This window comes from Gordionus sp. m RMFG-2023, chromosome 3, assembly GCF_954871325.1.
Source record: "Gordionus sp. m RMFG-2023 chromosome 3, tfGorSpeb1-WG-v2, whole genome shotgun sequence".
NCBI classification, from domain to species: domain Eukaryota; kingdom Metazoa; phylum Nematomorpha; class Gordioida; order Chordodea; family Parachordodidae; genus Gordionus; species Gordionus sp. m RMFG-2023.
The window spans coordinates 15,383,183-15,409,751 of record NC_088777.1 but is presented as its reverse complement, the minus strand read 5'-3'; the positions used below and the strand labels follow the sequence as shown (position 1 = coordinate 15,409,751).

Sequence of the window (26,569 nt, the reverse complement as noted above, 5' to 3'; positions counted from 1 at the left end):
GTGGTTAATTTGTTTTTCCTATTTCTTTTTTACTTTCAAAATGCTTTTGCGGAATTAACTTCTTTATTATAAAGAATGAAAATTCAATAAAATAAATTACAACTACAATTTTGATATTGAAAGGCATTTTTATGGCTTAAATTAAAAATAAATATTATTGTGGAAAATAGAGATTTGGTTTAAAACAAAGTTTTTTTAATAGAAAATATTTGATTGATTGGTTTGGCTCTTTATTTATCTTAGCTTAATATTTTATTAATTATATAATATGCAAAATTATGAAATAAATAAGCCACGTCATGCACATTTTGCCCTAAAAATGTCATGCACATTTTGCCCTAAAAATATCTTAAATTTAACCACCTGCCCTGTGCTTAAAAATTTTAAACCGGCCGCCCATTGCAGACCTTTTATATATAAGAACTCGCTTACTTGAAGATTTTTGTAAGCAAATTATATTTTGTAATATGTAAAGAAAGATGATTGGATATCAAATATTAGTTATTAAGTCTTTTATCAACTAACAAAATTTGATGAATTGCCTCAAGAGAACTCTCCAAAAATAGTAGATAAGTATTTTCTCCAATATCCTTAACATCATCTATTTCGACTTCTAATAATTCATTCGCTTTATCGCTATCATCATTTTTATCTACACTTTCATGGATTTTGTTTTTGAATTTATCAATGCCTATTTTCGAACCACCACCGTATGCCTTTATTTGTAGTATATCTTTCTCCAAAATGTTGCATATAAACTCTCCGGTATTTTTCAAAAGTAGACCTTTTATTTTAAAGAAAAAATTGGCTAATAAAATATTAAAGTTTAAATAAATTTTCTTTCATACTTGACCATTATTAGCTCAGTGAATATATTACTACTAGCATATTTTTAATAGGGATGTAAAAACTCCTTTTATCTGGTTGATTTGATTAATATTTTTTAAATATTGATATTGGCCGATATTCAAACTGGCCGATCCAATATTTTATAATACTATGTTAATATTATTGATATTTCTTAAATTATATCCCAACTGCTTTAAATTATATGCATAATCATAAAAAAATATTTTTTAAGGATATCATTGAAACAATGTTAAAAAAATATAAACTCAATGAGTTATGATAGTTGTAGAAAAATATTAGCTTAGTGATATCGAACGGGACCGATATCAACTTGATATCTACAATATCAGATTAGATCTAAAAAAGGTATTTTATTAACATTTTTATCAATATATTCTTATAAAACGGTTAAATCGAGATATTCGCCAGATTTTATCAAATGGATAACAGAAAGATTAGACATTTCTGAGGGAATTTTGGAAACTTGGTTAATATTTTAGGGCTAAAAGCTTGGCTTAGTCGTTTTTCAAAAATCGACAAAATCATGGTTTTTAGAAAACATACCTTAATATTTTTTATATTTATTTTATGTATACTATTCGGAGCTTTTTCCCCCAAAACAATATTTATATATAAAAAGATATAAAAAATTTTATATAATTTTTTTGTAAAATAACTATTCGAGGAATACTTTTGTACGAATATCAATTTGCCAATAAATTCGCGTTCATTAATAAATGATTTAATTGTTTTTTGATATCCATTGTCGTTATTCACAAAATTATTCATACATCTTATTATAAAAAAATACAATTTTAAATGATAAGAATTTTTCCCCATAAATCTTACCTAATAGATTCGTTCAAAATACCTGTATCGTACGATGATATGAATGTGCTGAATATGAACTTGCTAAATATTTGAATAAAACTTTAAATTCATGTTAATATTTTAGGTTTAACAAACGTAAATTCCAGATTGGATATGAGGTGGAAGTTTATTTCGGGTACACAACTCATGTTTGCTATAATACCTAAACATATTTCCTTAATAAAAAAAATAATAAGACAGGGTTATTTAAATAATATAAATTAAAATTATGACCATACTTTAATCCTATCCGCATCCGTTTGAGAAATGATATCTGATAGGGTCATATGAAATTTTTTTTCGTCCAGCAAGATAGATATGTTCTAAAATAAAAATAAAATAATTTTTAGAATTAATGATTGAAAATAACAGGTTGTTAAAATATCTGATGCATGTATACCTAGATTACGTAAATTTGTAGTTTGTATCTTATTTGTTTTGATAAATTTTTAACTGTATTTGATATTAAAATTTTTCCAATGAAATTTTATTTTATGGCTATATGAATTTTAAAATTTTATCCTATTTTTTATAATAAATTTCTAAAATAACTGTCCGTTATTTTTTAGACGAATTAATAAAAAAAAATAAAGAATTATAAACAGGATATAAATTTTATATGATTAATATTGATACTAAGCATAAATAACCAGCACAACATCTGAAAATTCAACTAGTGTTAAATAATCGAGTTCATTAGTTCAGAACTCGGGTTATGAACTCAAGTGGTGAACTCGAGGATGAGTGGTTCATATAATTATCCTAAATTTAAAAAATCATTAATTTTTATTCATTTGATTTCCCTGGAAATCTGCAGGTCCAATTTTTTAAGCATTAACTCTTCTCTAGGGTATTTTTAAATATTTTTTTTCTCAGTACTTTTTAATACATATATTTTTTTAATTATTTAGTGTATATATCCTATTTTAAAATAAAAAAAATGATTTGACCGTTAAAAAAAAATTTTTTTAGAAGTAAATAAAAGTATGTGGAAAAACTTGCTTAACTAATTTTTTGGCAAAAATCCCCGCTTTTTCGGTAAAAACTTTGATTTCTATTGTGAACTCTTATCGTTTAATTGAGTAGAATCCATTAATTTGCAATTGTTATAGCCCCAGGTGGTGCATCCGACGGTATTTTTTAAAAACCTCATTACTTCTATATTTTTCGTACTATCTTAAATTTTGATGCTAATTATAAATTTTCAATACAAAGAGCCTATTTGAATTAAATCCTAACAAAAGTCGCCGAATATGTAAAAAGTGTAATAGATATTTTAGAGCTCACACTGCAACAAATATAACAAATTTATCAAATCTTAGGCTATATTTTATTTTTATGCCAATTTATAAAATCATGTTAAAAGAAACCATGCAGGTTAAATTGAAAATGGAGAGCGACGATTTACCCAAAAACTAAGTTGGTATTCATATACCTAAAGAGAACGAATTTCTTAACAAATCAATTTTGAGATCTATTGTAAAGAATAATATTTCATTTAAAAATACAAATAGTAAGGAGATTAGAAATATTTTCCCCTATATATTCAAGCATGATAACATCTGAACAAGACAAACAGCTTGTAAATATATTGAAAAAATATTTAAATGTCCTAAATTAAAGATTACAAAGTTAAAATAATTATAAAAGTAAATTAGCCATCACTACAGACATGTGGACATCCATCAACTCATCATCCTTTTGCGTAATTACATGCCACTATATTGATAAAAAAATGGCAAGTTTCCTTCTATATTTAATCTAGTTTCCATACCCTCATATTGGTGAGGATGATATATCATAATCTTTGTTAAAATCTCTCAGCGACTTTGAGATCCAGGACAAAATTATTTCAATGATGCACGATAAAACGCCATATATAATAAGCGCTACAGTAAAATGAATATATTTTATCATGCAAAATACAAAACAAACTTATACAGCCATCGATGTTCAGCCGGTAGTTAAAGAGGGGATTTCAGTCTTAGATAAAACTAAATAAAATAACTAATGTTTTAAAGAAGTTACATTCATCACCAAAACTTTTACAAAAATACATAGAGATATCAGGTGCAGGTGGGACCAGAATTCTTTTGGATGTAATTACTATATGGAGCTCTAAATATTTAATGATAACAATACTGAACAAACTAAGTTATAACATAATTATTATATAATGTCCAATAAAATATTTTATTTATATAAAATTTGGATGCAATTAAACAACTAAGAAGAAAAAAAGTGTGACAGAGCCTTTCAATATAAATGACAAAGGAAGTGGAAATTTTTTAAAAAGTCATTTCATAAAATAAAGTTGGAAATATCATCAGATAAAACAATTGGAATCACAGTTTTATTAGCTGCAAAGATTGATAAAATTTTAGAGGAAGCTTCAGAAAATCGTCCTAATGATGATAAGTGCGACAAGTAAAATGTTGATAAAAAATGTGCGTTATATAAAAGCTACCTGAGGCACATTCAGCAATTATATAGCTACCATGTTGGATCCCAAACCTAAAATGAAATATATATATATATATAACTTTGAAGGAAAGCAAGATTTTAATGGAAAATTTTAATCACTATTTAAAGACTATGTGTGGCCATTACGTAAAGATAATGTCTATAAGTTCTTTCTAAGTGATATCGAAATTTAGCTCTATTAAGTTAGTATGCATAAGATTAAGAAAATAATTATAAATGCTTGGATATATTAATTTATATATATTTATAAATTTTAGGGAAGCTTGTGAATTTCCAGATCTCATGAGAAAAATAAATAATATCTCAAAGTATCAGTTTCAACCAATATACTTATGTTAAACATAGGTGGCTGTACAAGCCTGTCCTATATTTTGCATCATAAAATGTATTCATTATATCTGCTTAATATTATTTTAGCGTTGTCATGCATTATGGGTATTATTTTGTCCAGGATTTCAAAGCCATCAAGAAATGCTAACAATGATTGTAATATATCATGAACGTAATGAAAAATAACTCAATTGAATCTAGTGAAGGTCACGGTCCGATCTTTGGTCTGGACTGGACCGATACCCTAGGACCGGACCGGACCACGGTCCTTAAGAAAAAGATCGACGGTCCTGGACCGGTCTTTTTATTTGTTTAAAAAACATATTTTTTTAACCTAATTTGATTTGTTTTATCATTTTATTAAATATAAGAGTATTATATAAACAATAAAATTTATCCAATGATATTGAAGAAAATGATTTTGTGCTTGTAGAGGGCATATAAAAATTAAGAGTAGATTGTGTTTTTTGAGATATTTTCATTTTCATCATTAGAAGTATATATTTTATGTTTTATCAGATGTCTGCTTAAGGTACCTAATTATTTTATTAAGAATAAGGTTAAGCAATTTTTACAATAAATTATACAGACAGTTTCTTTAAAATAATAGAACTAGATAATAACTAAAATATTTTAATAATATTATTACTTATTTTGTTAATTTTTTGCTTGCTTAAAAAATTATAAACAATTATTTTGTTACTAGGTGCTGACGATACATTAAATTTGGTACTGCAATGAACACATACTCTATGTTTTTATTGGGACTATAAGTAAAATGTTTCTTGGACAAACTTATGGTTTTCATATTGTAAAATAAAAATTAACAAAATCTAAAATGACTCCTCTAGAAAAATATCATAAAATAAAATATACAAAAAAATTATATTAATTGTATAGTAAAGCAAACTTAAACAATAATAAAAGACCGGTCCGGACCGCGGTCTGGACCGTAAAAAATAAAAAGACTGGTCCGGACCACGGTTCTTAAGAAAAAGATCGGTCCAACAATCGGTCCGGTCCCGGAATTGAATCTAACAGAAAATTTTCATTAATAAAAATAAAGGAATGTAATTAGGCAAAAAGACGATGAGTTGATTGATGTCCACATAAGAGCGATAGTTAATTTACTCGTAACATTTTTTAACTTGGTATTCAGAACTTTTATATATTTTTCCAATACTTTACAAGCGGCTTATCGTGTCTAGAATTTTAATTTTTCATTTTTAAATATGAAGAAGAAAATATTTTTAAACTCCTTACTATCCATAGTTAAATTATTCATAATAATAAATTCAAAATGAATTTATTCAGATATTCGTTCTCTTTAAGCAATCTCTAATTAAACCAACTAAATTTTTTGATATTTCCGGCTATTTTTGAAAATGGCTAACCCAATATTTTAGCCAAAAAATATTAAGAGCGTACGGAGATTTTCCTCATAGGTGGCAGAAAGGTTTGGACATCTATTAAAAGAATCTCGAGGCTTGCCTAATATTATTTTAATTTTAAATTGGCTAAAACGAGTTGTTTAACAAAACTAATGTTGGCTCTATAGGACTCTAATTATAATAATAATAGAATAGATGCATGAATACCTTTCACCAACACCGAAATCTCAGTTTATATAATAAAACATATATAATAACTTAACCATATTTTATAATAATATATTTACTAAAAAAATGATGAAATAAAAAAAAAATTACTAATTTGAAATTTTTTAATTCATCTTTTTTTCTTCTTGGATTTTAATTAGTTGTTTTATAAAAAAAAATACCTGCCGTGGAATTTTTTTTCTTCTTATATTAGAAGAAAACAAATAAATTAAAAAAAATTAAACATCGGTCTAAAAAAGAGGAAAGTATAAGAAGGAAAACCTTTTTCAATTATTTTATCAAATAAATATGCTACAAAAATAGTTTTAAAAAATATCATATTTTGCAAGAAAATATAATTTTTTTTAATGGGAAAATTGCAGCGGAAAGTTATTCAACTAATTTTTATAGATTAATACTTGGTGATGCCAAAAAATAAAAAGTATTTATCAAAACTAGTATCAATCAATATCATAAGTATTGGAGTGCATCTATATACCCTATATCAGAGTTGTTAAGGAGCGGGCTCCATTTTTTCAAAAACAGAGCGCCCTCCTTTTTTAAAATTGAGGAGCGGGAGCGAGAGCTAGCTCCTTTTAGGACTGGAGTGGAAGAGCGCCGCTCCACAATGTATAAATTAAATTATTTTTTAAATATTAATAATATTTGTTAATTAATTCAATAAAAATGAAATTTTAATTTTATTTAAATTTATTCATTATTAATTGTTTAGCCGAGTTTTATATTGGTTTTTTATCTAATCATTTTAAATATTATACATCAAGTTTTTCCTTTTTATATTGAAAATTTTTTGGAAAATCTTGTAAGTCATATTAATATTCATTTTATAGATATATAATAAAAAATCGTTTTAGATATTATGGATTTACAGATCAAGAAGAAGAAATCAAATTTCCATTTACATCAGACAAAAAATATTTTAAACTTCTAAAAAATGTTGTTCCAAATGATCCAACAAATTTAAGGACAAAATGCCTCATAAAGCAATTTAATTTTAAAAAGTGAGCAGCTTCAATCTAAAAAGGCATCTAAAAGTAAAAAATCTTTCTTTTAAATACAAAATGATTTGGAAGATTTTTTTGGATTCCATGAAATTGTTCATCAGGAAGATAATATATTGGACAAATATTTTTTAAATAATGATATCAAAATTACTATTTTTGATAAATTCCCTTAATTAAAAAATATCTTTATAAAATACAATACCCCGCTTCCCTCTAGTGCTCCTGTGGAGCACCTATTTAGTGTTGCAAAAGAGGTCTTAGGGGAGAGGCGTGGATGTTTGTTAGATTCTAATTTAGAAAATTTATTACTTTTAAAAGCTAATAAAAGGTTAATATTTTGATAGATCATTTAATATAAATAAAACCTTTTGATAAAAAATATGATTTTCTTTCGTGTACCTTCTAAAAAATGAAAATCAAAGAAGCGGTTATGGAGTGGTACTTTATTACTTGGAGCGGGAGCTAGCTCCTTTTGAGAAGGTAGGAGCGGGAGCTAGCTATTTTTAACAAGGAGCGTTAACAACTCTGCCCTGTTGGGCAGTAACGCGAATACTTGTATTAAAATACTAAATACAAATATTATTTAGATATATATTCAATATTTTTTTGAATATTTTAGAAAGAATTTTTTGTGTATTTTTTTAAACAATAAAAAATAAATAGTTTATTACAATTTGAGACGAATACAAACAATTTTCCTAATTTTTATTAAAAATCAATTTATAAATGTAAATTCATATTTATTTATTTAAAGTTGTGGCCAGATTTAGAGAAAAAATTAACAAATGAGTATTTACGAAGAAATGGAAAATATAATTTTTTTGGAGATGACATAGCAAACGAAAAAGATGTTCCACTGAGTTTCTTCTATTAAGGTATTATGTTTATAATATACAGCTTGCGGTTAATGTACAACAATGACAACATCCTCTACATGCAACTTGACAATTTTAGGCGAAATTTTTTTAAAAATATCATCTAAAATCAATAACTATAAAATCTATTCCACTCCCTTAGTTAAAATATTATGTTATAAGATTTTTAACAAAATATCTGGAAGAACCTCGGTACTCCCTACACGTTATTTAACATTATAGATGGAAGGTCCTTCATCAAAGTATATTCCAAAATTAATAATAAAACAAAATCACCATGAATTATTTAAAACTGTTTCATATATTTTCTCTATTAGATTAAAAATTCTGTGTCTGTGAAATAATTCTAATATTAAAATACTTGCAAAATACAATATTATTATTTGCATGATTTTTAAAAAATGGTTAATAAAGTATCCTAAAGTTAAAAAAATAATAATATTGGTACAAAAGATCTGCAAAGCCAGCCATAGCCAAGCTATGAATTTTAAAAAATTATAATGGGTCAGACCGAGCATTAGATAGACAATTAGTAATTTTAAAAAATTTGGCCGCATCAGACAATTTATACTACATAAAAAAATTGGCAGGGCCTTGCAAATCTCTGTTTTTCGTAAAATTTTAATAGGCCACTCCGGGCATTAAAATTTTGATATATTTCGAATTTCAAGCTAATATTTTGATTAATACTATTTGAAAATAAATTAAAATATGCTTAATTCTTTGCATTTTAAAAACTGTTTAACTAAAATACTAAATCTATAAATAATATAATAAATAAAATAAGAAATAAATAGCCGCCATAGAGGAAAGATATATGATCAATCAAAAATGTACTGAGAAAAAATATAATTTTTGATTGAATAAGTAGTTATAAACTTTGTTAATTGATAAATCCCATATTAGTATAATGTTGGAGTAAAATGGATTTTCGTTTTCATCATCATTATAATCTACTTCAAGATTCTCACTTTCAGTCTGTTTAGTGCGAAATATTATGGGAACATAGAATTGACTGTGATGGGTTATAATGTGGCCTGGAAGTTCTTTCGTCTCGATGATCTTAAGTATAATTTAATTGGTATTTAAAAATAATATATAAATTTTTAATTAGTTTTAATTAAATACTTCATAAATAAGATAAGGGTGAAACAAATTAGAGGTCTGTAATGCCCGGTAGAAAAATTTATTTAGTCTGTCCATGCAAAAAAATTAAGAGGCTAGGTCAGAGATGCAAAAAGTAGAGATGACCAGCGTGCTTATAAGATAATGAATTTTTTTATTCTAAAGCCTAATTTTATTTTTCAAAAATTTGCTTATAATTTTAATGATCAAATGACCAGCTTGCCACTATATAGTGAATTTTTTTATTCTAAAGCCTAATTTTATTTTTTTAAATTTGCTTATAATTTTAATGATCAAATGACCAGCTTGCCACAATATTTATTCATAGTTCGTCTAAAATTTTGGTTTTTCCTTTTCCTATATTTCGTATTTATTGCTGTTGTAAATATTCTTTTTTTGTAATTATTGCAAGTTATTAAGAATATTTTTATTATTATTTTATTATCCATATTAATGCATTGCTGTCCCTCATAACAGATATAGGTCTTACAGCCAAGCTTGTGATATCTGTGAATAGGATATCCTTGCACTAAATGCCAACTGTGAGAAGGAAACTGCAGTTATAAGATACCTTTTATATAAATAATTTTATGTTAAATTACCATATTTTACCTTAAGGTGAGAAATAGTCGATCTTCTGCATCAATCTGCTTATTGAAGTTCGTCACCTTAGGATTTATATCGTCATGGATGAGCTTCAGAATATAAGAGAAAGTTGTTCTCCTCATCCTTGTATAATTAAAAAATTGCGATGGAGTTAGATCTTGTTTTAGTGAAATATATGAGAATAAATTTCTTTCCATGAATATTTTAGAAGTCTTCCTTCTCGTCTTAGTAGATTTTGGTTTTTTATTAATTAAATATAAAGCAATAATTTGCTTATCTTGTAAACTTAATATATCCATATTTTAATAAAAATAAAGTCACGATTCAATTTTAAACAAAGAAAAAACGTACTGCTTTCAATTTAAACACAGATGGAGTACGTTAAAAAACGTACTGCAAACGCAAACGCTCAATTTGTGCGCACTATAAGAATTCTCTTACTGTTCTCTGAACAGTTCTTCCAACTCCTTGACTTCCTGCAGTGCCACCGGGAGAAGAAAGAGTTAATGATGATACGATTAGAGGGGCCTGGCCAGTCCAGACCGTATTACCGGCAATAACAGGGGCAGAAAATGTACAAGCAACTGTTGGGGCGCCGGAAACTGAGCGACCGGTGGCGGTGGTGGGACCATCGCAGAAATCAGCACCAAATTCTAATAATGATGTGGAAGTGCAGGAAGAATGGTCGATAGTAGATCTACCAAATTCTAATAATGATGTGGAAGTGCAGGAAGAATGGTCGATAGTAGATCTATCGGTCGAGGAGTTGGAAGAACTGTTCAGAGAACAGTAAGAGAATTTTTATTGTGTGTAAATAAATATATAATTCTAAATAAATAAAAAAGAAAGAGGGGAAACAAATGTAATAATTATATATATATAACAGTGTTATTTCCCTCGCGATAATGTTATTATTTTTTTTTAAAAAGAGGGGAAACATATGTAATAATTATTATCTATATATATAATAGCCGTAATCAAGAAATGAACGTTTTAGTATCTTGGTAATGTTAATTTTTTTTCTATCAACTTTCCTATCATCGTAACGTTAATTTTTTCACTTTCCTATCTCCTAATGTTAAAATTTTTTTTTTCTATCAACTTTCCTATCATCTTAATGTTAAATAAATCGAGGGCTATTATTATCTCGCTAATGTTAAAATTTTTTTTTTAATTTTTTTTATGGCAAAACAGGGATTCGAACTCGCGACCTATCGTTCGGAAGGCAAACGTTCTTTCCATTTAGCCCCCACCCCCTTCAATATTATATTTTGATATATTTGTATATATATGAAACTTTTTTTTATAAAATTAACTTAATTTAATCAGAATGACGGGGTTGATGGGTAATTATTTAGTTAGGTGTATATGATACTAAATATGCTTTATTAATATATTTTATAAAAATATTAAAATTTAGGAGAAAAAGAGGTAAAATTGTTGCAATGTAACACGTGAACATTAAAAGTATTTAAGGGTATTAGAAATATCAAAATTTAAATTGTGATAGAAATCATATTGGCTAAAATTTAAAATAGAGATCCTTGAAAATTTAATTTTAAATATGGGATATAGACATTGGTCTGAAAATTTTTTTTTACAAACATAGCCAGGCCTGATCAAAAAACCAAGTCCCATGCAACTTTCATAAAATTTTCATTTTTTTTATTTTGATTTAATAACAATGTCTTAAATTTAATTTTATATTCCATTTATTTCTATTGTGGGTAATTACTAATTAGTTAGGTGTATATGATATGAAATATGCTTTATTAATATATTTTATAAAAATATTAAAATTTAAGAGAAAAAGAGGTAAAATTGTTGCAATGTAACCCGCGAGCATTAAGGGTATTAGAAATATCTGGGTAAAATTTAAAATAGAGATTCTTGAAAATTTTTTAATTTTAAATATGGGATATAGACATTGGCCTGATATTTTTATTTGCAGACATAGCCAGGCCTGATCAAAAAACCAAGTCCCATGCAACTTTTATATAATTTTCATTTATTTTTTATTGTAATTTAATAACAATTTCTTAAATTTAATTTTATATTCCATTTATTTCTATTGTAATTTAATAACAATGTCTTAAATTTAATTTTATATTTAGATTTTAGAATAAAATTTAAAATTGTGATAGATTAAAATAGAGATGACATTGGCCGGGAAATTTTTTTTTGCAGACATGGCCAGGCCTTATCAAAAAACCAAGGCCTATGCGACTTTCATATTCTGATTGTATTTTTAAATGAATTATGACTTTTATATATTTTATTTCAGTTCTTCCGAACGATAGGTTGCGAGTTCGAATCCCAGTGTTGCCATAAAAAATTTTTACATTAACGAGATAATAATAGCTCTCGATTTATTTAACATTAAGATGATAGGAAAGTTGATAGAAAAAAAATATTTTAACATTAGGAGAGAGGGAAGTGAAAAAATTAACGTTAAGATGATAGGAAAGTTGATAGAAAAAAAATTAACATTACCAAGATACGAAAACGTTCATTTCTAGATTTAGGAATTTTTTTGTGTTACCAGTTATTTGAAAATAATATTTAATTTTTATTCTTTGTAACGTTAATAAATAGAATACTATGGAAAATAGACAATCTCCCAAACAATCAAAGGAAAGTATCCGCAAATTACGGAATCACATAAAATCCAAATATAATAATCCTAAATTAGTTTCATTAACTACAACTCATAATCCTAATTCAAATTTATATCTCCCAATTGATTTATCAATTAAAACTGCTATGATTCGCGCATGCATAAGCCGTTTTCATCAAAAAATTAAACAAATCTTCCCTACCACTTACACTTCTATTTTGGGAAATAGAAAAAGATTAAACATAGCAAAAGAAGTTTTATTTTCCAATAATTTAGATAAAATATTTTTATTTTAAAGAAAGTGGTCGTAAAGTGCGAAGTCATATAAAATCCAAGAAACCCAAACCTATAGTAGCTTTAGTACCTACACCTCAAAGTATTAATTTAAATAAACCTTTTCCTATTAATATATCAACTAAAACTGCTAATAACTGAACATGAATATCATATGTCAATTTTGTTTTTCCATGAATTTCATAGCTGAGAGACCGACTGACGGTAAATTCACACAGTGCTGTCATAAAGGGAAGGTTAACCTTACCCAAATACCATATCCTCCTTATTTAAAAAATCTTATATCAAACCCTCAAGATAAGTTACATAATAATTTTATGAAGAACATACGTTCTTATAATTCAGCAGTAGCTTTTGCATCGATGGGCGCAAAAATTTCGGAGCTTACAGGTATTGGCCCTTATTGTTTCAAAGTGCACGGCCAAATATATCACCGCACATCTAATTTATACCCACCTTCTAAGCCTACTTATGCCCAGTTATACGTGTTAGATACGACACAGGCTATAGATAAGCGTATACACCATCCGGCAAATAGTAAATGTAATAAATATATTATGAAGCAATTAGATCAGTTAATACGACAAATTAATCCCTATGCTCTTAGTTTTAAGACATTAGGTGAAGTCCATCAATCTGCATTAGAATTAGCAACTACTTCTAATACAAAACTCCCAACCATTAATATGATCTTTAAAGGAGATCGTTCTAGCGATCGACGCCGTTATAATTTACCATCTATGGATGACGTAGCTATGATTTTCAATAATGAAGATGGAGAGCCTCCTTTCAAAAGAGATATTAAAGTCTATCCCAAATCTAATGACAACGATCTCATTATTCTTAATGTATTGAGCCCAAATTTAGACCCCATGGTTTATCCTTTACTATTCCCTCATGGTGAACCTGGTTGGTCTCCTAATATGATCGCTGACAATTCTGACTAACAGGAGCTCTGGTAAATAATGATAGTATTTAGGGTGCTACTAAGAGATATTGTTTCATTAAAAAGAATATTCCCCATCATTTTTGACGGGTTATCAACTAGTATATATATAACAGTGTTATTTCCCTCGCGATAATGTTATTATTTTTTTTAAAAAAGAGGGGAACATATAGTATATAATAGTGTTGTTCTCTGGCGTTATTTTTTTTTGTTGTTTTCATGTTTTCTTTTATTGGGGGAGGGGGGGGGGGGGGTATTGTAAATATTCTTTTTTGTGATTATTGCAAGTCATTAAGAATATTTTTATTATTATTTTATTATCCATATTATTTTTTTTATCAATATTATATTTTGTCAATATTTTTTTTAACATTATTTTTTGGGGGGTTATAAAAACGTCGTAAAAAGAAGTAAAAACATTATTACATTTGTTTGATTATATTTTTATTCTATTTTAATTTATAATAAAAACGAATGATTATTATTGCCAAGTGTAAAATTATCCTAAGAAAAAAGGTAAAGAGAATAAATAAATTTATAGAAACGTTTAAACCAAAATCAGTGATAAAATACTGGGAAATTAGTTGTTGATCAAACCAGTGATCAAAACTGAGAAAATTGCTATAATAAAAAAATCTTGAAACCTAAACCCTTATCATTATTGGTTATTTTTCTGAAGGAATATTCTGGATTTTAAAAACCGGGCAAGGCAATTAGTAAAAGATTGGAACCAAGTCATGCTGAGTATAAATTTCGACAGGCAAGGCAAGGTAAAAAATAAATTCCAACCTCGGGTTTAAAAATTTTGCCATTTACAGACCTCTATTTTAACAAAGCTGAATTTAATTTAGTCTTACGCATCAACTATTTTAACATCATTAATATGAAGGTACATCTGCCATAATCAATATTATTCCATTCAGAGCCTTAAAAATGCTCACACCTTCTCAGGGAGTGTTACGTTACAGGTAACTTTATGTTATATTAATGTGTACCTGTAATTCTATAAATTTGAAAATATAACGAAGAACTCTGTAATCGTTATATTATTTTGAGTAACTAAACGTAAATTTTATTTTGTGTTAATTTTATAAAATTCATTTATTCAATTACTACATCCTAAATTGTTAAAAATCTACAATATGGAAGACAATATTGTAGTTGATGACGAAATTAATATAGAAGATTAATTTAATATGATTGACTATAATATTTTAGATAGAAAACAAGTTTTTAATATTATAATCTGTGTACATTGTTGACATTTAATGAATGTTATTCACAAATGTTCATGTGAGAAAAAGTTCGCAAAGAGACTGGCTGGATTCCAGTAGCGTATCCAGGATTTTCTTATAGGGGGGGGGGGGGGATTTTGGTGGCTTCGCCCCCAAACCCCTTTTACCTGGCCCTCGGCCAGCTTTTCCCCGGCCTACGGCCGGGTCTTATTTAGCTATTCTATTAAATTATTCATAATTTAATTATATTTCTATTTTTAACTATTATTTACTAATTCGTGCTTATGGATAGGATATTACAAGCCTCTTTTTTATTATTTCAAGATAGGTATATTATTATATTTAATAAAGTTTTTTTAAATGTAAAGTTGAAATAAAGTGTAATGTCATTTTTTTTATAAAATTTGCTTTAAAAACTAGCCTCAGCTTAAATTCTCATACAATATAAGTAGAATATAATTTTTTTATTGAAAATACTAATAGTAGTTTAAAATATTGACCAGAAAATAATTAAATTAACAAGTTTTTTTTAACTTCTTATCAAATACAAGATTTTTAATTATTTCGTTTGTCGTTGGAACCAAATCTCTGTGTATATTTAACAGAGCTAACCCATTTAGCCGAGATTCAGTACTTCGTAAATATGTTTTCAACCCTCTCAAGTTGGAAAAAGTCCTTTCATTCGTACATGTTGTAATAGGCAAACATGCAAGAATATAAAACAACTTCGAAATATTAGGAAATTGAGCCAAGGTTTCTTTACACCGATTGAGCGCATCAATAGCATGCTCAGGTAAAATAGCTAAACGTATAAATATTTATACCACAATTCGAATTCACTGATTAAATTTATTTCAGTATCAATCTCATAGGAATAAAATTTTTCTAAATATTTAATTTTACCAATAGTGGCATTAAAAAATGAAGAAGGATCTTTGGGTAATAAAACTTGAAGATTGCTAAAGACTTGTTTTTTATCTAAAACCCGTACTTTTATTTGCGATAAAAAAGTATCTAAGAATGGGATGAAAATGGATATTTTATAATATTCTTCAGTTGAGCCAATATTTATTTTCATCTCAATGGCCTAGGTGCTAGACGAGGTTTAATTAGTATTATATCATAAAATTTAGCCTTCGATTCAACGTCTACATTCAATCTTATTGTATCTACCTGTTCATGTATATTTTCCGCCAAATCAATAACCTGAACCAAATCTAAATTTGGTTTTTGTAAATTTCTACAAAGTAGTGAGCTATAGGAAAATAATTTATTGATGCAACTAGCAGCAATGATAAACTCTGATTGATCAATTGAATTCAATAATAATATCGCTGCTAACGACACATTACTTTTTTTTCATGCTCAACCTTATTTATAAATTATCGTTTGATTTCAATTTCTTTGACTAAATATTTTTCCATTTTATTAATATTTTTGAATAATATGTTGGAAAATTGATATTCAAATATTTGTAAAATTTTGATTGGTGGGGGGGGGGGGTCTGGGGGGTAGGGGTAAAATTTTTATTAGCTTAAAATGATATTTATGAAAATAGTCAAATTTGCGATGGGGGGGGAATTTCCCCCTTTACCTCCCATTGGTTACGCGCCTGCTGGATTCTCTTAGACCCCAATTTAGAAACACTATATCTTAGAATCAAATTAATTTGTAGCTTTCATATTTTAAACAAACTCTACTTTAATGATTTTAACTGTTATTTTAATAATTAATTGTTATATCATTATAAGACAGCTTTTGTCAAGGGAATCAAAAAAGTGAGAAATTATTTTAAAATGTCACAATGTGATATAAAAAAATGTATATATATAAAATTGGTGAAAAATGTTTATCTAAGGTTCAAATATGAAAATAATATAATTTTTAATTAATAAAAATGATATAAAAAGGTGTTTATTTATGTATTGGTTACCTGCAGCACGATGCTCTGCACCCCAATTCCCTCAGTATTCACTCCTCTTCTCCGGGCCAAACCCACCTGAAGGTTGCTTGCTCGAGAACAAGATGTACGTTCCCCCGAGCCCGAAGCGTAGAGACAAGGGGATTGGTGCCGAGAACAAGAATGGAAACAGCCGTGCATTGTTTCCGGTGTGGAATGGAAGAACATTTCCGGAGGGACTGTCCTCAGGTGTGTTTGCCCCAGAGAAAGGGAGTGAATACTGGGGAAATTTGAAATGGGTTGCAGAGCATCGTGGAAGTGTTGGGAGCCCAGCCAGCAGCCAAGGCTAGGAACCGGGAATGAGGTTCCGGGAAGACAAACCGTGACCCACGAGGAATTTTTGGAGTTGGGAGTAGAAGGCCCAAGAGCTGGAGGACTTATTCAGGTAGGGCGCAGAGTCCCTTGCCCCACCAACGAGGAACTTGGGATTAAGGATGAGTGGAGGGTCATTTTTCTTTATTTTTTAATCTTTATTATGTTTTTTACGCTTAATAATATGGATGAACAACATCGCACGTATTTGACTTTGGATAATTTGTAAGACTAGGATGAGTCCTATTTTATTTTAGAGAATTATTTATTATTTTTGTATGATATAAAAAGACCGATTTTTGCCAATATTGTATCATTACTACTTCTTTTCTAGGGCTGTGTCGATATAAAATATGAGATAGGATCGACACCGATATTTAACGTTTTCCAAAAATATCGGATTAGGCTGATACCTGTAAAAACCGATCCGATCTTTTTACTTTTCTTTTTTTGTTATTTTATGTATATTTATTTTACATTAATATTTTCTTTTTTTTTAAACAATGCAAATACACAGACCCCTTAAATTTTATTTATTTTTTAAAATAGATTTAGGCTGCATTCAAAGTGGAGAGGGATCAGTTTTTTGCATCCGTTCCGTCAAAAGTCAATCTCATTAAAAATGATATATATATTGATTTTCATTTTTAAAAAATTATAAGTAACGTTATAACGCTCTATATAATTTGCCGGATCAAAAAGTCAAAATGTTTTGACTTCAAAATTTGCCGGATCCGTTTTAAGACGGAAGGTATCGGAACAAACGCACTTTGAACATATATATATCATTTTTAATGAGATTGACTTTTGACGGAACGGATGTAATCTTTTTAAATAATAACGCCAATTTTATTATTTATACTTTAAATAAAAGAATTTTTTTAAAGATGGTATCTGAATTATGGGAATATTTTACAAAAGACAAAGATAATTTTGGAAAGTGCATTATCTGCGGAATTCTAACTTCACGGAGAGGAATAATGAAAAATTCATTTAATACTACCAATATCCGTAAACTTTTTTTAATTATCGTAGAAATAAAAAAATTAAATTAAATACATAATTCGATTTTTTGCATACAAAATATTGATTTTTTAAACATTTGGTTCAAAGGAAGGGGTGAAAAATCAATATAAATATCGGATCGAGTTTTAACCAATATCGGATCAGTAAAAAATATGTGTAATAAAATTATTCTTTTACCTGAATATAATTAGTTTTGAGTTATTAGTTCTTATTCCTACTGCGGACAACCACTAGTCATTTCATATTACAATCTCTCGCCCAATGCCCTTCTTTTCGGCATTTGAAACACGCGGTTTAACATTCGATATCCATTTCTCTTTTCGCTGTTACCTCCGCCATACTCACATTAATAGCATTCGAACTTCCTCCCCAATGTGGAAAGCCTCTTCTTGTATCTATCTTTCCAACTTCGCAAACATTTTCCGCATGCCCAAATCTTCCGCATCGTAATCTATCTCTTTTACCTGGACAATACGTTGAAATATGACCCTTTTCTCCACATTCAAAACATTTGAAATCTCTGCAATTTACCGCAATGTGCCCCTGACACTACATTTGTAACAAACCATATTTCTACACCTCTGCCCTTCAATACCAAACGGTCGCGACACTTCTCGATGTCCTCGGTAAACGGTCATACCTATCTCATCATCATTTTCATTCCACCAATTTCATCATCATTCACCCATCCTCTCATTATCTACTACACCTGTAACGTTACTCTACCCAATCTATCATCCTCTCCATTATGTCCCTCCATTAATAACGACTGTCCATGAATTCAAATAGTTCTCTCTCTCCGTATTTTCCTACCAAAGTATAAACTACACAACCATATCAATAATATAACCATTGCCTCCAGTACATGGTACTGTAACTACGCGTACTTTGTTATTTTAAAACTCTTCATTTAACTAACAAAATAATTAATTAAAATAATTGAAAAAAAATTTGCTTTATTTTATCTCTAAATTAATTAATCTATACAAAATATTCTAAAATAAAATCTAACTCAAAATATTATCCATAAAAAATTAATAATTTTAACCATTTGTAGGGTTAAACAATATGACACTATCAATAAAATAAAAACCGAAATAAGGCAACAGTACATCCAACCTAGCTGTGCTTATTTCAACTCTTATCTCAACCACAGAATCCCCCTATGCCTTAAACAACTATTCACATCACAGAATTTCCCTGTGCCTATAACAACAACTATTTATCCCACAGAATTTCCCTGTGACTTTAAAAATTATTTAATTCAACCACAGCTAATACACTGTGCCCTTTAAACCAAATAAATACAAATATAAAATTTACCTTGTTCGGTCACGGCACCAAACTATTGGTTGTCCGCAGTAGGAATAAGATCTAATAACTAAACTAATTTTATTCAGGTAAAAGAATAATTTTATCAGGCTTGTTAATCGATCCTTTTAAAATGGTCGAATCCCGATCATGATCTTTTCAAAAAAGGGGATCGAAACCCAGGATCGACCTATTTTAAAAAAAAGGATCGCGTCACGATCCTTAAATTTTTGAAGGAAATTTCTGATCGATGCAAAATTAACTAATATAAAAATAAATTAAATATGTTATAAATTTATTGTAATTGAATAATATAATATAAGTATAACACTTAGAATATATTTATTTATAATTAAAATTAACCTTTAATAATAAAAAAATTTCTAAGTTATCATTTAAACATCCACGTCTTTCATTAAGCACATGATGGCAAAGATGTGTTATATTCAATAAATATATTTTTTAATAATATAAGTAATTACAAATATTCATTGAATCATCATTAGAATTTTTTTAATTGAACGAGTATTTTGTGAAGAATTTTTCCCAAAAAAGGTATTTCATCCATACATTCATTAAATGGTAAAAGATTCTCATTCTCGCTTATTGCTATCACATCAATAGTAGATTTATTATCTTCTAAATCTATAATGGACATTATTAAAACCTAGAATTAATTTATATTATATATAATATAATTAAATATATAAAACTTGTAGGCTCTAAATCTCGTAAATGTTCTAGATAAAATTTAGGAAATTGAAATATAAAATATGGTGGAATGGAAGTTGATAAAATATGATGTAGTTAGATATTTTTTAAAAAAATAATATTTTAATTTAATTTTCAAAATTTTATTTTATTTATTGCTTTTAAGTAAAAAATTAATTTTTAAAAGGATCGTCGAATATTAAACAAAATGATCTCGATCATGATCCTCAATTTAAGTCAGGATCAAATCGGGAAAAATTGACAAATTTAGGATAGAATCCAGGATCGTCTTTCTTTTGATTTGTTTCTTTAAAAACTCAGAATTTTATTTTAAAATAAAATGGAAAAAATAAAGTAGTAATGATACAATATTGGCAAAAATCGGCCCTTTTATATCATACAATAAAATAAATTCTCCAAAATAGATAAAATAGTACTCATCTTGAGTCTTACAAATTATATAATCCAAAGTCAAATACGTGAGCCGTTGTTACACATTTACGCATAAAAAAATAATAGAGATTTAAAAAAATAAAGATAAATGACCCCGATTATAACAGTATGCTTAATATATCAATGCCAAAACAGATTTAAAAAAAGTTACACGGGTGATCAAGTGGGGTATATACAGGTCCAAACTCCAAAAAACCCTTATAACTCATGAACTACTGAATGAAATCAAAATTAATTTTGCACATATATACTTTACCTAAAATGTTACGCTACTAAAAGATTCAGAAAAATATCGAAAGAATTTTCAGTAACACCGTTTTTAATATGACTGGGGTCTACATAGTCCCACCTGTGCAACAAAGGTTAAGCTCTAATATATAATATTAATAATATAAGTCAAGGAGATAATCAGTAAGTTAGTTGATATTATAAATTTGAAATAGTATAATGTAAAATAATTATTAGTTAATTAAGTCATAATTTTAGCAAGTAAATTTAAAATAATTTGTATAAGTAAACACAGAATAATTTAACATAATCTAATTTATAGAACTATTTTTAATAAAAAATTTAGTCTCCAATTTTGAATGTAAAACATTTAATATTATAATTTATACACATTGTTGACATTTAGTAAATTTTATTCACATAAACTAAAATAATATATAATATTAATAATATAAGTGTACGTCACGGTCAGGCCCAATTCTAAACCTATTTTTTTTGGGACCCCCACCCCCAATAATTTTTTTAAAAAAAGAAGAATGTAATGGGAAGAAATAACTGTTGTCCAAACCACTATCGGTGTAAAAAAACTATTAACTAGGGATGTACCGATATTTTTTAACGGATCGAACCGATATTTCACCTATTTTAAAATATCGGTTATCGGCCAATATTATAAAATTTTCCTATCCGATCCGATATAAGGGGCCTTTAACAAAAATAAAATGTTAAAAAATTTTTTAAAAAGTTATATCTAAAATCATCTATTTTTATAAATAAAATCGAAATCCATTTTTATGTATATTTATTTAATAATAATAATTAATTAATAAACATTCTGCCATATTGTTATTTTTTTGCGCATTCTGTTTATAAAAGAATGCGATAATCTCTTCAGAATCTGTTTTTAGTGAAGCTGGTGATATTGACAGTTACCATCGCCGTAGGCTGACCTCTGGTAAATTGGAAATTTTGGTATTTCTAAAAAGAAATCTTTGATATATTAATGTTAAATATTATTTTAAATATTTATTTCAAATTTCATAATATATTTGTTTATTACTTATTATGTATATAGATTAATGTTATTACTTATTATATAAAAATGATTTAACAATAAAAATATTTTATATACTTTTAAAATTGCAATAATTGAATATAAACTATAACTGATCATTGTAGTATATTTAAATGACATAAGTTATGGTATAGTTAAATTACAGATGTTATACTAATAAAAAGTATATTAAAAATTAATTGGTATCTTTACAGAATACAAAATTAGATATAGGATCGGTAATCGGCCGATATCAATTTAATATCGGGAATATCGGATCGACCTCCAAAAAGTGGTATCGGTACACCCCTACTATTTATTCACGTCTGCTGAAATACGTAATTGCGCCAATGTTCCTCATATTGAAAGTAGGAAAATGTAACTAATTTGGTAAAAAAATGAAAATGATCAAGATGCCAAGATTCAGAATAAGGAAAATGAGCCGGAATGAATAGGTTAGATAGTTATTTTTATTGCAAATGTGTTACAAACAACTGATTTAAATCAGGTATCACCAAATAGGCCAACATCTAATGGTGTAATCCGATTCGGGTCGATTTTAAAAAATGGCTTAATCAAAATTATAATCGAAATAATATTATGTAAGTCTGGAGATTTTGGTCATAAATAGCACAAAGGTTTGAACATCTATTTACCATGTCATGTGATGAGGCTTGCATAATATTATTTTGGCTAAAATCTTAATTTAAAAATCGATCCAAATCGGGGTTTTTAACAACAATACCAACATCACTCAAAAAGACTATTAGTAATAATGGAAGATTTTCTTTAAAGTTTTATAAATACTTATAGGTTGAATAATTAAGAAGCTGATGCAGATTTTTTCCTTCCTTGTAAGATCTGTAACTTAAACAATGGTGAATCAATCTACCAAAACGGGTTTTACCAAATGAAAGTTCTTGAATAAAGGGGCATTGAAAAATATCATAATTGCAGAATATTGGAGAAGAGTATCCTATGAAAAGATTTTTCCAATTTTTTTAAAAACTAAAGCAAATTTTAAAAAATTTAAATCATGATAGCCATTTTACTAAAGAGTAGGGCTGTGCCGATCCACTTTCACCGATCCGATTGATTTAAAACACCGATACCGATATTTATATTGATTTTTCGCCACCCCTCTTTGAACCAAATGTAATTAAGAAATCAATATTTTTTATGCAAAAGTTAATTTAATTTTTTTATTTCAACAATAATTTTAAAAAAATTATATTATAATAGATAAAATAAATATAATAATATATCCATTTTATGTTGGTATGAATTATAAAATTGTAATACTTAATATATAAAATTATAATATATTAAATTTTTAAAAATAAATATAAGAGCCTCTAGATTTTCAGGCAATAGGCTTCTACGATGAGGACTATCAATATCCCCTGCCGTACTGAAGGCAGACTCAGATGTTACACTTGTTGCTGGAGGCGCCAAAAATTTACATGCAAGTTTTGATAATGTTGGATATTTTACAGCATTAACTCTCCAATATTCAAGTGGATTCACTGGGGATATATATCAATATCAATGTTATTCTAGTTGTATAAATAAAGAACACAAATATAAAATTAGCATTTATAAAATTGTGGGTTTCATACAAACCCAATCTTTTGTTGATTTTGAAAAATAATCAGATATCACCCAAACAAATGGGTCAATCATAACCCAACCAAGTAATATTTGATTAAATATGAAAAATATGTTATTATACTTTCTAGATATAAAGATTCTTTTAAATATTCCTTGATTTCTATCAAGTATGGCAGGTCATCATCTACATTACTATCGATTTCATTTATTTTATTTGTTACTAGTTTTTCTTTGATTTTCAATTTATAAGCACCCTTAAATTAAATTAGCAAATGTTATGTGGAACATTTTTCTCATTGTCATTACCATAGTTAACAACATTAAATCAACTTATTTCTCTCCAGCTATAAGCATATTCTTATCTTCAATCTAATTTTATAATCGAATATTTCTATTTTGTGTGTTAGTTAATATTATAACCTTGAACTAGTATAGTGTAGTTTTCATATAGTTAATTAAGTTATAATTTGCAAATAAATTTGAAATCTTGTACATAAATTGTACAAGTAAATATAAATATGATAATTTAATTTGTAAAGTAAAATATACTTTTTTAATAAAAAAAATTGCCTTCAATTTTAGATCAAATTTTTTTTTATAAATAAAACTAATGAAGATGCAATCAATTGTAGATAAGGTAAATACAAAATTCCAACTTTATTTACCTAAAGTTACAATAATAATAAAGGTTCTAAACAAACTTCAAAAAATTAGAACTCATCTAAAGGTATTATAATTTATTAAATATTATTTGTAATTATTATATAATTTTAAAATAATAAAAGGGCAATAAATCTTAATTCTATATTCTTTTTAATTCAACTAAATGTTTTAGAAAATTTAATAAGTATTATGCTACATTAGACTAATAACATGATATATTAAAAATATAATACATGTAATTATATTGATTTTGATAAAATATATAAACTGGTGTATAAAGTATGTCTTACAAAATGAATGATTAAATTTCTTAAATGTAATGAAGAACTTTTGTAAACATTACATGTTTTGATTAAATAGTGATCACCAGGTAATGAGAGTAACTTAACCATCATATTTTTTCCAGTAATGGTAACCATTATATTTATAGATTAATATTTCCAACTCTTAATTTTTTTCAAGAGATGACTAACCTCATTAACAATAGAAAATTAATATATATATTTTTTTTAAATTTCTTCATAAAACAAATTATTCTTAAAAATTATGTAAGAAAAAATTAGTTTTAGTAAATAAATAGGCTGATTGTTGTAGATTTACTTAAATTATATGTAAATTTAATAAATATGTAATTAAATTACCCTTTTATACTTATCCAATAAATTAATAAACCATGTTTTATTAATTGAGGTGTCATAAATTTCTTCTTCAATGCTGGACATAAAAAAAAAGAATAGTCTAAACAGCTGTGATCAATGTAATCAACGCAAATGCAATAAATACCGTAAAATCTAGGCTATTGTTACTTGCGACTATGGTTGCATTTAAAAAAGTTATAAAAAAGTAAAAAATTTTATTTTTTATATACCTCTTACATATATATACCTATGCTTTATCCATTTATGTATATTATTTTTATCTCTCATGTATATATTTCTTATATTTATGATGGGAAGGAATTAAATTCACTTAAGATTAATACAATAATTAGCTTTTGTGTCAGTAGATTAAACTTTATACTAGAAATTACATTATTTACATAGCATTGAGACAAGTTTTGTCTACATTCCCCTTATACTTAAACAATTTAAAACTTTAACCTTAACAATAATCATAGCAATAACATAAAACATGTTAGTAGTTTTAAACTCTACATCCCCTTATACTTAAACGATTTGAAACTTTAACCTTAACATATAATCATAGCAATAATATAAAACACGTTAGTAGATTTAAACTTTTATACTAGGAATTATATTATTTATAATTGTTTTGAGACAAGTTTTGTCTACATCCCCTTATACTTAAACACTTTGAAACCTTCAATCTTAACATATAATCATAGCAACAATATAAAACACAAATTTAGGATCAGTTTACCATGCACCTGATTAATTTATAGTCTTTCCTTAGGCAATAAACCCTTAAACATAAATTTACTTCCCTGGTCAACCTTCATAAAATCTTGAAGTTTTATAAATCTCCTTTTACTTAGGTTATTTTCTTATTGACTATTAAATATTTTTTATCCCCCTTATCCTTTAATACTTTTCTATAATTTATCGTCCATCTTTTAATAATTTGTTTCTTACCCCTTGGATAACTTATTATTCTTCCACCTCCATTTTGAAATTTTTCCCTTCCTTTTTATGACTTATTTTTTATTTTATTTATTTCTAGTTTCTCACATGGTTTTTGTTTTTCCCTTTCAAAATAAACTTTTTACATTTTACGCCCTCCATCTTTTAATAATTTTTGTTTTACCCCTTCTTGCATAACTTTTATTCTTTTCGTCACCATTTTGGATTTTTCCCTCCCTTTATTATTTATAGTTATTTATTTATTTTTCCCCTTTATTTTTTATTTTTGTCTCCTTCTAGTTTCCCATATGGGTTTAGCTTTTCCTTTAAATAAATATGTAAACTTGTAAACAATTTTAAATAATACGAAATAGGATTTAATTGTTTTTTGGAAAATAAATTAGTATTGTAACATGTATATCTCTCATGTTTCTAATTATTTTCATTGTGTTTATTATAAACAAACTAAAAAATCATTAAAAAAAACTTTAATAATTTTCTGCAAAAATTTTATTTCGCTAATTTTACTTTTATAATAATTTTTGCCTTATCTTGTTGCTTACCCAATTGAGTCGGATCCAAACTTACACATCGAAACAGGTTAATTTCTTTTTACTACTTTACTTCCCTTAATATAATTCCTTCGTATTTTCTTCCCCTGTTTTTGGCCCTATTAATTTTTTTTTCTAGTTTATCTTAGAATCCATTATAATTGGTATCAAGTTCTATTATGACGTTTCCCTATGACCTTTTATTAGTTCTTATGTGACGTTTCCAAAGGACTACACCCTTTATTGATGACTTTT

At 27.0% G+C, this 26,569-nt stretch overlaps 1 protein-coding gene across 3 annotated transcripts in view; it reads right to left on the bottom strand.

Annotated features, from left to right (window-relative positions):
* The window catches only part of LOC135926305 (uncharacterized), a 28,984-nt gene extending 4,049 nt beyond the window's left edge, over positions 1–24,935 (bottom strand). The window contains exons 1-7 of one of the 3 annotated variants that reach the window (XM_065462127.1): positions 24,825–24,935; positions 8,911–9,093; positions 1,959–2,042; positions 1,816–1,895; positions 1,699–1,779; positions 1,527–1,642; positions 526–784 (exon numbers count right to left, since the gene is read on the bottom strand). In XM_065462127.1, coding sequence (XP_065318199.1) covers positions 526–784; positions 1,527–1,642; positions 1,699–1,779; positions 1,816–1,895; positions 1,959–2,042; positions 8,911–9,093; positions 24,825–24,905 — 884 coding nt within the window. In that variant the 5' untranslated portion in view covers positions 24,906–24,935. The remainder of the gene's footprint in view (positions 1–525; positions 785–1,526; positions 1,643–1,698; positions 1,780–1,815; positions 1,896–1,958; positions 2,043–8,910; positions 9,094–24,824) is intronic. The other 2 variants (XM_065462128.1, XM_065462129.1) reach the window with 2 other exon arrangements.
* Positions 24,936–26,569: the final 1,634 nt, after the last annotated feature.